This window comes from Rhincodon typus, chromosome 33, assembly GCF_021869965.1.
Source record: "Rhincodon typus isolate 14 chromosome 33, sRhiTyp1.1, whole genome shotgun sequence".
Lineage (NCBI taxonomy): Eukaryota > Metazoa > Chordata > Chondrichthyes > Orectolobiformes > Rhincodontidae > Rhincodon > Rhincodon typus.
Genome location: NC_063364.1, coordinates 12920744 through 12936483, shown reverse-complemented (window position 1 = coordinate 12936483; position 15740 = coordinate 12920744). Strand labels below are relative to the sequence as shown.

The window sequence follows — 15740 nt, the reverse complement described above, 5'->3', positions numbered from 1 at the left end:
GGTTCCTGATAAGAATTGGAGCATGTCTTTTAATTCTTCTATATTACAAGTCAAATAAATGAGATGCAGAGAAAGCATTAAAACATTTAGGTCCCTCTTAGATGTGATTTTTAACTTGATTGCCCAAAATAAGATGTAATGTTACGAGATTTGTGCTATGAACAATCCCCAACCCAGCATTTCCATTTATTATTAATCCTCAGAGGCGTTCAGTCATGAAAGCAACTTCAATATGCAAATCTGGTTTCTTGCTTTTGTGATGAGCCACTTCATCCTGTGACTTAATGTGGGCTAATGAAATGTAGATCAAAAACAGCTTTTTTAATGAAGGAAATAAAAATATATTTGCATTTCCAATAATTCTTGCGCAGCTTTGCACATGGAAAAGTCTATCTTATGTGAAAGTGCTTCAGTGGCATATGCTTGTGTTAAATAACTTTTTTTTATTTATAGAATGTACAGAGGATAAGCAGTTCACAGTCAACACAGGCTCTTGCAACTCCAGTAGTGTCTGTTACTACTCCAAGTCTACCACCACATGGTCTGTTGTACTCCACTTACAACACTGGTAATCAAACAAAATTCATTCTTATTCATTCTTATTCATTATTGTCTGCACTGAAGTACAGTTAAAAAGAAATTAGTTTCTTCCTTTTTCAAATATAAATATTAACATAAGTGACATTGCTTGAATTTTGTATTCAGTCTAGATACAGGAACGGAAGATTTTGGTGATATGGCTGTAAGGTCTGAGCATTACAGGTTCTGATAGAATCAACTGAGAACATGTCAATGTTTTGATTTGAGATCTGCTGTTTCTAGTGAAATAATTGTAGGCAATCTTCCTTATAATCTTCAAGTGATATGAAATAGATGTTCAAATTATAATTTTTCAGATTAAGTTCAAATATCATTGAAATGTTATAGTTATTGATGTATCTCTTGTGGAATGATGGTCTGAATGAATGGATGAATCCAGATACTCAGTACTACATATTAATTGCACCAGCTGAATAAAAATTAGTTCTAACTGTTTGAAAATTTCTGCTTCCAGGTCAGAAAGAGTCCAACATTAATTTTCTCTTTTGCTAAGTTGCTTACTTGATGTACTGTAATTTCTGGAAAAGGATGGCCATTTTCCAATTCTGTCCTCTAATTTTCTTTAAATACTCTTTAAAATTCTTTTTTAATGAGGTATAAGTTGTTTTCGAAAAAAAATCTCTCTATTGACCTTTAATTGGCGTGTTACAGGCTGTGGAGCTTTAGGAAGAATTTTCTAAGGCCATGATGTTGACATATTGTCAAAACAAATTAAAAGACGCAAGACACTCAAGTGCTGTAAAACTAAAAAGTGTGAAAATAGGCTGGAACATTTGCACTAATTATTAAGATCCATCTTATTACCGAACAACAGTAGTACTGCACTTCTATGTGGTTGAACAATCAGACATGAGACATACCTGTTTAAAGTCTTGTTTTGGTGTAATATTTTAGTGTTCATTGTTAATTACCACAATGTAAACCAGCCTGATGATTAAATGAGGATACCTGTGGGTTTAGCATTCTACTGCTGATTAGACATCGGGCTAGATTTAATGAAGTCCGTTGTGGCTAGAAATATAGTGACTGGGCCCACTTAATCACAGGAGAGGCAATGTGGGAAGGACTGAGTTGGGATTCCTGGCTACTGCTGGCATTATTCTAGTTAGGCTCATTAATAACTCTGTTCACACCCCTTATCCTGAGCCCACCACAACTTACTGGGACTTCAGGAAATTAATAAAAGCTAAATGGTTTGCCTGTGCCCTCAAAAGGCTGCGCTATAATCTTTGTGTTCGTATAAAGTAACCTGGAATTGGGAAAGGGTTGACTACTGAAAAGGGACTCTCACTGCCAACTCACTATTTCCCAACTCACTACTTCCCAACCATGCCACACAATCCCCTCTCACCTTCCATCATCTTCGGTTAGTCACCTGGGCCTAAACACTCAGCTGTTTGTTTAATGAAAATTAGCAGGCAATTTAAGTGTAGGTTGATTTTTTAGTGATTGACTGACCATTTCCAACACCAGCTTCTGCTGCTATACAAAGATTGCACCTTGCACTAAGTGCTGGCTAAACTGACCCTTCTGTTCAAGACCCAACTTTTAGAGGCTCAGTTTAGGTGACTGAGTTCCTGATTGTTTAGGGAAGAGCATTGTGAGTGTGTTTATGATAATAACATTGTGGGGGCACGTATGGAGCTATCAGTGTGGAAACCTTATTGCATCTAAAGTATTCAAAGCAAGCATGTTTTACTAAAATCAATATTCATAAAATTTGGTTACTACTTTTCTTTCATTTTATTTCACAAAGCTCAATTCTTCTCAGTTACGTGATGTGTAACAACAGAAGTTAGATTCAATTTTGGCCCAAATCTAGTGAAATAAAGTTGTGAATGAATCAAATTGTTCATTGTGTATATAAACACAAGACTGGACTCTTGGAAATTTGACTGGATTGTTTCTAGTTTTTACATCTCCCAAGCAGCAGAACTGGCCTTTTCAAATCACTTATGTTAATTAACAATTGATGAAATTATTTAATGCACAGTCATATTGCAGGATAATTCTTCATAAGGAACAAGAAGTGAAATTAAGCTTCTGCCCTTCAGTACTCACTGGAGTAGTTGCCACTAAAAGATACATATTCATGTAAAGTCAAAAGTAACAAAATGAATTTTTCCCCTCCCTTTCATTTGCAGATTATTCACTAACCAGCGCTGACTTGTCTACACTATCAGGATTCAGCTCGCCAGGGACATTGTCATTAGGGCCAGTGTCTGCTTGGCAGCAACATCATCTTGGACCAGCTACCCTCAGCTCACTAATGTAAGTCAGGCCTTGCTAATACAGCTTGATGGATTCCCTGTTCATATTGCAGATAACTTTGTAAATCAAAAAAAATCTTAAAACTATTGTTATTGGTATGTCTGTGATCTTTGGCTAAGTGTTATGTAATGTTAAGCTATGCAGATCCAGATGGTCCCAGGTTTTGATTCCTAGTCCATGATGAGTTAGCTGATCTTAACTAAGAAGGACTGGCAGCTTCCCAAGCAGCCTTTGTACCTGGCCTACAGATGTGGAGAAACAGCCAGGGTTCTTGTTGCTGGATCTCAGCCAGTAACTCTTGGCTTGAATACCAAGTAGGATAAAGGATGAGGACATGATTGAGCTCGGCTTTGATGCTGCAAGAGTCCTAAAGACTACAGACGCTGAGTCTATGCATAAAAAAAATCACTGTTTTTAATTCCTGTATTTGGTGAGTCTTCATTAACCCATGTTTTCCAAAATAGGAATTACTTTAAATCTAGTTTTAAAGAAAATCTTCAACCTTCTTAGAAATTCTTTCCTAATAGTAAGCAAATTTTAAACTTTCTTTAAACTTTCCAACCTCAGCACAAAGGGCATACTAATGGTGGTGAAGGAGAGGGAGAGGTGTGAAAAGAAGAAAATGGGTCCACTTTGCAGAGAGCAAAACCAACAAGACAAATGAAACATGGGGTAGGGGATGGGTAATTAAAATGTAGGACAGAAATCAAACCCTGCTGTTGAACTCAATGTAGAGTCCTGAAAGATCTAAAGTACATACGTGGATAAGGAGGTGCTATTCCTCCGGCTTGCATTGAGGTTTACTGGAAATGTTCACGTGGAAGCAAGATGGCTTGTTGAAATGTCGAGCAGTGGGTCAGGGTCATTACTGCAGATAGTGGAGTTTTGCAAAGTGATGACCTGGTCTGTGGTTGGTCTTGCCAATGTAATGGAGACTGCCTTGTGAACAGCAAATACAGTTGACTAGACTAAAAGAAGAAACAAACAGACAATGCAGCTGATTTCAACAGGCTTTAGTTTGAGTTTCTTTTCGTATAACAACCAGGTCTCATAGGCATCTGTCTCGGCAGATGTTTAGTATGAGCTCCCCAGCCCCCGTTCCGGAACATTCTGCTCCAGTTTTAGTCAGTGCATCAATTTTAAAACATCATTGTCTGTAAAGTGCTGCGTTCATAACAAAATGCCTCCATTTGGGTCCTTCTCCATTCTTATCAATGGTGACCTGACAAATGATGGATTTTCTTCCAGATTGCTCATAGCAACAAAGCTCCCCACCTGTACTCTTAGTTTCACCATATGGGGCACAGGCTGTATATCACTGTTGTTCGCTCGAAGTTTGCCTGCCACTGTGTCTCCGGATTACTTTGTTAATTTGATTCCAGAGATTAGAGGTGCAACATCATTGAGTTCTTTTGGAGTATTCTTAAATAAAATCTGAAACCAAAATTCTTTACTTGAAGAAAGTGATCTTAAAGCCAAAAGCCTGGCACTCCAGTAAGGGATCTTATTTAAGGGCACCTTTGGCTGTCTGGTATCTGTCATGGAACTAATTCAGAAAAGAAAATGGCCAAATGCCCCGTTTTTAATCCATAAGGCTGTCTCAAATGATTAACTTTGTTGACAAGGGCTTTCATTATGAATGAGATTTCAACACCACATAAAGTACATGGTCCTAATGCATAAGTCAATGTGCTGACATCCACCATACATGTTGAAAGATGAGAGACCCTTGGCTTCCTCCAGGATCTCTGGATATAGAACAAAGTTGGTGTGCATTTCTTTTGTTTAATAGAAGTATTGCAATCCCATATCGATACTCAACTCACTGCGGACCCACATGCAGATGTAAATAATCTTTGATTGATGGGTATGATTGTTCTCCGGATATTTACTGCCTTCATGTTACTCCAGATTCAATCATTAGAAGGAAGAACCACAAGGGAGTATCCACTTCAACTAATGTTTTGTGCAATCCTGACATATAATACCTTTCTTCAGGTCTTAATGTCCTCTTTGCCTGTGCATTCCAAGTTCAAAACAAATAGAAATGGAGTGGAAAGCCCTAGTGTCTCCTGAAAAGTGGTTATAATTGAATAACACTTGATCAAAGATATTTTACGATCTAGGTACTCTCCAGGTTAAGATTGTGTGCTATAAAGCCATTCTTTCTTCTGGATCAGATCGTTGTGACTTAAATCTATCTCAGGCCTTGAGTGCAGAATCTAGACAAACAGTTCATTGCTATACACGAAAGCACATTGCATTTTTGAAAGTACTTTGCGTCAAATTAGATTTGAAGCCAGTAACCCAACTGTCTGCCCCCTCAGATGAGCAGAGAGATTTCATCGAAATATTCTCAGAGCAGGGAATTTTCCCTTGTCCTCGTCAATAATCCTTCCAAATAAATACCACCTGGTAAACTGATCAGCTTTCACCATATGATTGTGTGACTTTGAATGCCTGCCATGTTTGATAACATGATGATAGTCATTGAAAGAAAATTGGTTGTATAAAGTGCTGTGAGCTAATTTAGTTAAATGCACTATAAATAAAATATGGAAGTAAATTGCATATAAGATTCAGTCATACAAACTTGTGTACATGATGTTTAAGGGCTAAGCATTTCAGAATTCCATTCAGAGCTTTAGGATAGGCTGATTGATCTTCTGTCCAACAACAGATTAAAACAATGAAAGCATCAACAAAGCAATTGGACAACAACAGTTAGTGCAACCAAAACTCAACCAAAGCAGTCAAAATAAGCTTGTAGCCAATATGTGGCCTGAATTAGAGTATGATGTCTTTGGCTTTCTGCCTTATTTGTTTATTGGGGTCTAGTTGGGTAGCAGACATGAGCAATTTGCGCAATTACCAATTACATGAAGTTTGCTTAAATCCAGAGATTTGCATTGCCACTTGCCTCAGCCCTTTTGTGACTGGAAACATTGGATCTGCTAATGGGGCATCACACTATTTGGAATCATTTCTGCTACTCTCTGGTTACGTTTCTGATCTTACCATCAGGCAGTGCGGAGACTGGAAAAATCATCAACGTTTTCAGTGAGGATGATGGAACACTGGAGATCATGTTCATGCAAACAAAAATAGCAACATCTATAGTAAATGTGGTTAAGACACTGTCCAGTTAAATGTTTCATTTTGGTAGCCGGAATTTGGCTGGTGGGCTGTATGTGAGTGTCACAAGTCTCCCTGTATGCTTGACATCAAAACTAGTCTCCAAGATCTAAAGCTGCATTTTAGCATAGCTTTAATCTGAAACCTTCTCCTAAGCTGTGAAGATGGCCAACAATAGGCATGTTACACTCACATGGATTATAAAGAAACTGTGAGAAGATTATAATGAATTCTACTTTTTGATGAACTTGAGTATGAGCTCGGACAAAATAGATGTTTTGTGATATTACGATATGTTTTGGTTTGCTACAACATATTCATGTTGGAAAAAATGGCACTCGATATGATTATGTTATATATTCTTGAGGAACTCTTGAAGGAAACGCAATACAGGTACTTTGTGGCTTTAGATTGTAGATGATGCTTTCTGTTTTGTTATTTGTAGGCAGAATGAAAAGGTCTCAAACCTGCCCACAAAAGGCTACATTTATAGCATCACTGCTTGACCAAAATAATCCTACCACCTTGAGTAAGGAGGAGATGATGGCAGAATGGTAATGTTACTAGATTAGTGATCCAGAGGCCGAAGCTAATGTCGTGAGGACACGGGTTCAAATCCCACCATGTCAGCTGATGGAATTTAAATTCAATTAAAGAGGGCTATTTGAGAGTAGTCTCAGTAATGGTGACCATAGGGCATTTATTAATGATCTTCATGGAAATTTGTTACTTTAACTGGTCTGGCCTCGAGCGTCTTCAGACCCACACCAATGTAGTTACTCTTAACTGTCCTTCGAAATAGACTAGTTATATACTCAGTGCAAATTCACTTAGGAGTGGGCAATAAATACAGCCATGCCAGAGATGCCCACATCCCATAAAGGAATGAAGGAAAGGAAATGTGCCTGATTAGTCTGCAGCAACAGGCTTCATGTTATACCATGCATCCTTTTTTATAAAATGCTTTTCATCCAGTTAAACCTTATAGTATCCTTGCCTCTACTGAATAGTCATAATATGTAGCAAGGTTTTTGAAGTTGCAAACTACTAAGCCCAGGGTGAAAATGTGTTGAGAAAGCTTGAGCTGCCAACTTCTAAAGGTTGGTTAATGTTGTAAGATGATTTCTCACTACAGCTCATCATGGTGGAAGATTCATCCAGGAGTTTTTCTTCTATCATCCTTTTTCCTGAGCAATCTGAAGGGCCAGCTTGGTCTGATGTGTTTGAGAGAAACCGCCTGATTGCCTAATGATAAGAAGCTCTTGTTTTAAACAAGATGTAGTTTATTGCATGATAGCAACTAGGTACCCGTTACATTAGAATGGTGGACATTGTTACTGAGAGTGTCCCCCACCTAGTCTTTGTGAGATCATCATGTCGGGTTGTGTTTAATGCGCACCTTAGTATTGACCCTTACAGGCTCTTACGAACATTTACAACTGATGCATTTCCTTCCTGTCAGGGATGAAGTGCCTGTATAGAGGGCTTGGACACAAGCTGTACTACTCACCCTCCATTTCATGACATGATCCGGTTCTAACCCAGCTTATAAATGTTTTGAGAGCAAAGCTGTTATGGTGTGGGGTATTATCTGAAACACAAGATTCTTGGTTTCATGACATTGTAATTCTTTATTAATAATTGCACCTTACTTGCATCAGAATTGAACTGATGGATTTTAGCAATTTCGAGGTTGCCAAAGAATGATGCACTGATGATCTGCTTCAGAAAGAGAAACTGAGGGAAGATCATCTGACTTAGCATAGAGGCTTGAAGGAACAATATTCCTGAGGCTTCTCTGAGTGGAACACAAGAATTTCCTGTTGGCACGTATAAAGGAGCAAGCTATACCTGTGGTAATTGATCCCAAATTCTTCCCCTGGACCAATTTTTTGCGCTTGGAGAAACAGTCAATAACTAATGTGTCCTTAGATTGTACTGATGCAACTCTGGAAAAGTCCTGTAGCAGGCATTAATAGGCAATGCTATTTTCCTCACTCCCTAGTGTCCTTTTAGCCAGTGCTGCTTGAAAGTTCATGACTTATGAAATCTCCCAGCACAGGGCCACTCTGGATGCAGCATGCCATTGCACTGCATCACAGTGACAGCTACTTTTTCCCTGTTTAATATAACGGCAGTATTCAGAACTAGTCTGCAAGGGATCATTCAAGATTCAGCTCCCCTTCATTTGTGGGCTTTAGTGACCTTGCTGCTCCACTTTGAGCAGCTCTGTGGCTCAGTGGTTAGCACCACTGCCTCATAGCATCGAGGACCCTGGTTCGATTCCACCCTCAGCCGACTGTCTGTGTGGAGTTTGCACATTCTTCCCCATGTCTGTGTGGGTTTCCTCTGGGTTTTCTCCCACAATCCAAAGATATGCAGGTTTAGGGGGATTGGCCATGCTAAATTGCCCATTGTGTCCAGGGATATGCAGGCTAAGTGAATTAGCCATGGGAAATGCAGGGTTTCATGGGTGGGGTGGGGTGGAGTGTGGTGTGGGTCTGCGTGGGATGCTGAGGGTCAGTGTGCCCCCGATGGGTTTGGCCTGCTTTCACGTGGTAGGGATTCTATGATATACTTCTGGGCTCCCATTATCACTTGCCTAGCTGTGTGATGCTTAATGACTGAGTGCTCCCTCCCCCGCCCCCGCTTTCTAAAAATTGGTCTGCGTCAAGTATAGCAAAAGACCCCTGTTAGGAGGCAATGTAATTTCAGTTTTCATGCAGTAGATTGAACAAATTTGAAAAATGGGAGGTATTAGGTCTATCGTTTCACTTCACTATTCCAGAGGGGAAGTGCTTGAATGACACATGGCTAATCCTCACAGCAGAATGACTGAGAACAAGAATTTGTAGACCAACATACATTTAGACTATTATTTATCCATGCAGAAACATCTGAGAATGCAAATTAAGTGTGATTTGCGTTTCGTCAAAAAAAAGCAGTTTGAGCCAGATCACACTTCGAAATGTATTATTTGCTTTTCATGTACAAGAGTCATCAAGCTCACCCCGCCTGTTGTTGTTAATTTTCTGCAGAGTTAACAGTCAATCACTTCAGGGTTCGAACCTCTCAACCAACACCAACCAGAATGTCAACATTAAATCGGAACCAACCTCACCCCCTCGAGACCGGATGACGCCTTCAGGTTTCCCTCAGCAGTCCCGACATGACACGGGACGTTCGCCCGTTGATAGCCTGAGCAGCTCCAGCAGCTCGTACGATGGAAGTGACCGCGAGGACCCTCGGGGTGACTTTCACTCTCCCATTGGACTCGCAAGACCATCCACAGATGATCGAGAAAGCCCATCCGTAAAACGTATGCGGATGGACACATGGGTGACATAAAGCCCCCTTTTGGCTGCCGTTTTGTAGTATCTCTTTTGTTACAAGAGAATTGTCCTTACATATCTAAGACAAGGACATGGAAAATGTATAAGTTAATCAGGTACTCTACAGTGCAAATTAATTGTATATTTGCAGGTGTCCCACATTTAAATTTTAGTCACTGTCCCAGTCTGGCACTTATTTGTATTAGCTGTTATCTTATACTGGTTTGCAAAAAAAAATAAATTTATATTCAACCCTACCGTGCTTGCAAAAACAAGACAGTTGGTTGTCAATTCAGACAGTGTCCTGTGTGCGTGTATAAAAATGGTGTGGCTAGTTAAACTTTCTGCTTTGTAGCATTGAAGCTGTAGAAAGAAACAAGAGAGCAATACTGTACATAAAATAAATCTATGATATTGAACCTGGCATGGGTCTCCGTCTCTTGAAGAAGTGTTATAAATTGCACGGTATGGAGCTGAGGTGAGCAGTTCTTGCATGTGCAAAAACAGGTTGTAAAAGTGGCAACACAATTTATTAAGTACGTTGGAAACATGCGTTAAGTACCTGCATGAGAAATGAGGAGACTGTTGGTGAATATAGCATTAAGAGAAACTTAATATATTAAGTTATAATTGGAATTTAGTTAAAGCTCTTTTATGTTGATGTCTGAAATCCAAATTTGATTCAGATCACTTATATATTTTTATTAAAAGAAAACATAATACCCCTACTTATTATTGACTATATAGAACTGTATAATTTTAAACACATTCAGCTATGAAATTATTTATGTATGCCAAAGTTGCATGTTGATGCTCTCTATAGATATGGTTTTATCTTGTTACCTTGGCTTAGATTTTGCTTTTTTAAAATGCAGGCTAAACCTTTAAAAGCCATGAACACTTGCTAACCTATATGTAAAGAGAATTTGAGCCAAATGTTTGTGTATATAGCATCTTAACTATATCACCTTTGGTGTTAGTGTACAACGTATTGTACGTCCAACAGATTAAAGTATATTTTTGTGGATTATCACCAACTTGACAGGGCAAGATCCTTATGAGTAGAGTATCCACTGGTTATTACTATTTTGTTTAATATGCTGTACTTCCTTGGGTTTTAATTATTATATATGGCATTTGCAAAAAGTAGTAAAAGTTTTATTTTCCTCAATGGCAGTGAATGTGTACAATAATTGTTATTTCTGTGCTGTATGGTAATGCTTTACTATACATATAAAAAGCAGATCCTAAATCCTGATGTTATATTTGTCATGCACAAACCTGAAAGCAAGTTCCTTATATTGTAGACTGTTGTGGATGGAATTTCACTGCTTTATTCAATTACACTTTTCTGATATAAGCTGCCTTTTGTGATAATTCACTGACAGTAGACACTTGTGGTTCTTAATAAAAACCTGCAGGGGAATAGTGCAGGTGAGTACCTTTTGAGAGTAATACATGTAAAAGTTTTCTTTTATATATTTAAAAAAAGGATTGTTCAGTGGTGAGTGCAATAGATTTGACAATCAATGGGGAAGGCCTGAGTGCACACTTGTAGAAATAGAGCAATAGAGTAAGGTTTTTACCCCTTGAATGGACTGACTTGATGACTCCCAAATGAGCCAAGGCTAATGGCACCAAAGGGAACCAAAACCTGTCATTTTACAGCTAATTCAGGCATTTATAGTTTAGTGAATATGTACTTAAAAATATATTAAATGGAGACGTGCAGTTTGCAAACAGGTTCTAATGACATCACTGTCAGAACTGGTCCTATTATTCTGCTGTCTGTTCTCCATTATAAAACCATCTCCAAAAGACTTGAGAAAAACTTTCAAGGGTATGACGTTGTGCTTAATAAACTTCTGCTAATAGATTGCCAGTTATTAATGTAAAATGGCAACTTGGCTTTGGCAGTTTTGTATAGAGTCATTGCTACACACATGAGGTCATTTGTGCCACTGAATCCATACCGGTCAATATCTACCAACATATAGTAGTAAAAATGTTGTAGCTGAATTGACGTGTTGCTTGGTTTATAACAGACTCCATTCCTTTTTTTATAAAAAAGAGTGAAGCAGAATGTGTGTAAGCATGACAGGCTATCAAGGTTCATGCTGTTTTCATCAGTTCTACCGAAGCTGGATTTAGAAAAATTGTTTTGTGTGACTTGTGTTCTGACAAAATGTACTCATGATATGACCATTACTGCTTTTTAGCAATAAATATAGGCATAATATTCATTATTTGATTCTTTTTAAGAGGGAAATCTAATGTTTAGTTTAGATAATTTTTGTAGATAACAATTTTCAAGTTTCCCTAAAATATTTTGGCTAAGGTGTGTTTGAAGCTGATTTTTTTTCTGTTTGAACCTCCAATAGAATTACACACACAAAATAGTGTGATATTTTTCATCTTAACATGTTTCTGCCCACCCTTTTTGTTCCTACATACATTAATTGGTTGAAAATGTGTTCAAAGATAAATGAAGTAAGGCTAATGCTACTGAGGCAATGGTAGGAATTTTAATTTGCTCACTCACTGCTGAACAGACCTCTTTTAAGCTGCAGAAAGCAGCTGAGTTGTGTAATCTGCAGGAATGAAAAGAAATAGGCTTTATTGAATTATGCATGTTAGAGGAAATTTTCTGTACATTTGGTAGGAAGTTTGCTTCACATTTACTGTGTCTCCTTGTGTGCAATTTGCCTTGCGTGATGGCATCATTTACCTTTTTGTTCACAAATGATAACCAGTGCCCGACATAATGGGCATTAATGTTGCATAATTGTGTCAGTGGCATGCATGGTTTAATAGAAGAATTATATTGCTATTGGTTGATAGCTTTGTCTACATTAAGAAATATTTACTAGTTTAATTATCAGTCTTTTTAAAGAGAACTTATTTAAATATATCATTTCCTTCACTACTTAATACAATTTCCCATGTAGCAGACATTCAAAAAGCTTTAGTTGGATATACGACCAGGTTGGAATGGGGTCTCCTTTACAAGCCAGTGCAATGCAGGTATGTGGGCAGCTTTGAGGAAGGGATCACCTAAATGAAGGGAAATACTCTATCGAAAGACTATGTCAGTTCTGTTGATGATGGCCACTGTCCCTTTTTCAAAAAAAAAACACAAAACGTAAAAGCTGGGCATTTCCCACATAACACCTTTAAGGATTCTGAGCTAAGATAGTAGCAAACCACAGCTACTGGAAGATATAGTAAATAACTTGCAGCTAGATCCAAACGTGTTTTGGCATAACTTGCCATCTAATTGTTGTGAGGAGAGGAAATCCTTTAATCTCGGAAAATAGGTTCTGCAGCAAATTCAAAGCCAAGTTTTCTGCCCATTCTTGATCCTCTAGGTTTCGAGTTTATTTTTTTATTTAATAGATATTTATCTATTAGAACTATTATTTGGAAACACCCATGTTAGGTTCTGAAATTATAGCACACATTTTGCACTGTTTGCAAGTCTTTGAACTTTTGGAGTTCGCTGTTTATCTATTGGTTTTTTAAAAAGTCACATGATGGATTTCCTGAGGAAAGTAAAACTTTGTACCATTAGCTGACCTTTTGAGATGGATTTTGCAAGAAGACAGTAGGAAATGAAAGCATTGTTTAATTAACTTCTCTAGATGCATGTGACAGACAATTTGTTAATGTATTCTAAACAACAACAGGTCTACAGCTGAATACTGTAGAGGTTTTTACCTGTGATGTGAGTTACAGCAGTTGTTTTAGAAGTATAAAGATCCAGTAGCACTGAAGTGCATGCGGCATGCAGAAGTCCCCTAAGATGGCTTTTCAGTTCATTGAGAGAACACTTTGAATTTGAGTCTACATATTGAACACACAGTTCCTGGTATAACCTGGGATTTCAATAACAATGTGTTACTGCCAACCATTACATTTTAATTTAGGCTCGTCATTTTTTATTCAATTGTGTAAAATATTAATACTGTGGGCAGTAAGAAAGTACTAATCACTCTCAGGGTAAATTTTAAATAACATTTATTTACCATCAGCTTCAATGGTGTCATAATCCCTTGGGGTTAATGGAAATTTAAATAGCATGTACTAATGTTAGGCACCTAATATGAAGGAGTAAATAAAAAAAAAACACCATTACTTTAGAGTTACAGTTACTGATGTACTGGGCCTATTATGCTTCAAATATTTCACAAAACTAAAAAAGTGTAAATGGCATAATTTGGGTTAATGCAGCCCAGAGCAATTCCTATATGCAGTGCTTATCTATGGAATCCAGGAATATATGAAGGCGATGTTTATTTGCACACAAGAGACAGTAGACTAGAACTCAAACTTCCTGTCTCTGGACACTGTTTATGGAAAACTAAACAAAGTATGCGAAGAGAAAGGGAAGAGACACATTTTCTTTTGCACAGACTTTCTACCCTCTGCTGTGCAAGACACTGCTTTGCAAAATATTTAAAATGGCTTTTATAAAAACTGATGTACCTGTATTTGGTAATTGTTTGTTACTTGTAGAAATCACCGGAGCTGTTCACGGTTTAAACTTTAAGCCTGTTGGCAGCACAAGCTGGACTTTGTTGCCATCATTGAAACAAATATTGATGAGACTTTAAGTTAACCTGCAATTTCCCTGAATGTGTTGTTTTTTTCTTCATTATACAAAAATAAGTGAACTTTTTATCGGATGATAACAATTATGCTAGAGATTGTTGTAAAAATTTGTACCCTGCACTCACTTAAGTAAAGATATTGGCTTTTACTGTGTATTGCGAGTCCATGTCAGTTATTCAGCGTAAAGTTGCAATCAGTAGGAATGATAACTTAAATTTACATGTGTTTTCTGCTTTTAATTTATTTATTTAAGGATTAAGGATTCGAATTATTTAGGATACATCATGGGATAAACATTTCAGTTGTGAGCATCCTCAATTGTATATAATCTTGGCTGGCCACACTGATTATTTTTACAACACATATTGTCACAAAAGTATGTCTTTTGATTACTCTAATTGTCTCTGCTAAAGAGCATAATAGTGTCATTTTGTGAATTGACTCACAGAAACATATATAATGAATGATCAAATTTTAAAAGCAAAGAGAGAAGTTAGAATAATTTCTTATTTCTGCGGTAGCCCCACTTTAGATATAAACTTATCCAATCAAGTTTAATATGGACACTGCTTCAGGGACTTGTCAAAGAGCAGTGTGTTTCCACTGATGTTAAATACAGAACATACTTTTAAAAACTTGTAATGAACTACCAAGCAACATTAGAGGTAAAATAATTGTTCTAATTCTTTGCTGTGAGGAGATTGGTTTACGTACAAATTAAAAAAAAAGACAAGAATGAACAGAAGTTAGTAAGAAAGAAATTTGTCAGAACACCTTTATGCTGAACGTGCTATTGTTGTGCTAGAGTAAGTGAGGGCAGGTTAACAAGGGTGAAGATCGCAACCTGAATTATTCTGTAGCTCCTGGAATTGCTATAGTACCATAAGTGAAGGCACCTCATTGCATCTGTAATCTTCAAAGCAGTTTCTTTTCTCCAGACTATAGAGGAGCAGCTGCCCCTATAACCAAGGATTTGTTACAGCTTGCTGTTCAGTGGCGCTCTGAGTGGGGAATTATCCATGTAGAAATGTGCTCTAATTTCAGATCTCCCTACCTAATGGATACTGGGCTGAGAGCGGGGCAGTAGTGTTGGTGTTACTGTTAAAATAAGGAAAGTATCTATAACCCCCTTCTGATTATGTTATTTCAATGCTGAGCTCTTGTTTTTGAGCAAGCAAGCCAACCAGAAGACCATGCAGTTGTTCCAAGTTCAGATACACTGCTGATTTCCCCTGAGCTCAATATTTGAGGGCTGAGTGGTAGAGCAATGGCTGGGGTGGAGGGGATGTGAGGCATGTGCACCTCCCAGGTTTCATCAGGAAGTCATGGACTTCCCATCACAGCTTCCTTCCACCACTTCCAGGCATCCCTAGCTGTAGCCTCCTACTTGGGAACTCAGTCTCACAGTGGAGGCTAACTTGATGGATCTGGCTGGGTACAAAGAATGAACTCCTGTAGCATGCCATCTGCTTCAGGGTTTATTTAAATTGTGCCCTTGGGATCAGGACCAGAGATTCTGTCAACCTGATAGTAAATATTAACTGTTAATCTTGTTCCATAGCTTTTTGGCAGTGAACAAAATTTAGAATGTCAGCATTTGGTGACTGCTATTTTTTTCTGCTACTCAGTTATAGGATGTGGGCGTTGCTTGCCTTTTCATTATTGTCCATGCTGAGTTACCTTTCTAAACTGCTGCAGAGAGGTTGTAGAGCACACCCACAGAGCTGTTAGACAGGAAGTTTCAGGTTTTGACCCAGCAATTTAATATTTCAGCAACAGGATGGTGCATGA

The 15740-nt window shown here is 38.0% G+C and overlaps 1 protein-coding gene across 3 annotated transcripts in view; it reads left to right on the top strand.

The window, feature by feature from the left end:
- mef2aa (myocyte enhancer factor 2aa) overlaps positions 1 to 14102 on the top strand; it is a 211577-nt gene extending 197475 nt beyond the window's left edge. For all 3 annotated transcript variants that reach the window (XM_048615884.1, XM_048615885.1, XM_048615886.1), the window contains 3 exons: positions 454 to 568; positions 2745 to 2871; positions 9045 to 14102. In XM_048615884.1, the coding sequence (XP_048471841.1) occupies positions 454 to 568; positions 2745 to 2871; positions 9045 to 9354 (552 nt within the window). In that variant the 3' untranslated portion in view covers positions 9355 to 14102. The remainder of the gene's footprint in view (positions 1 to 453; positions 569 to 2744; positions 2872 to 9044) is intronic.
- Positions 14103 to 15740: the final 1638 nt, after the last annotated feature.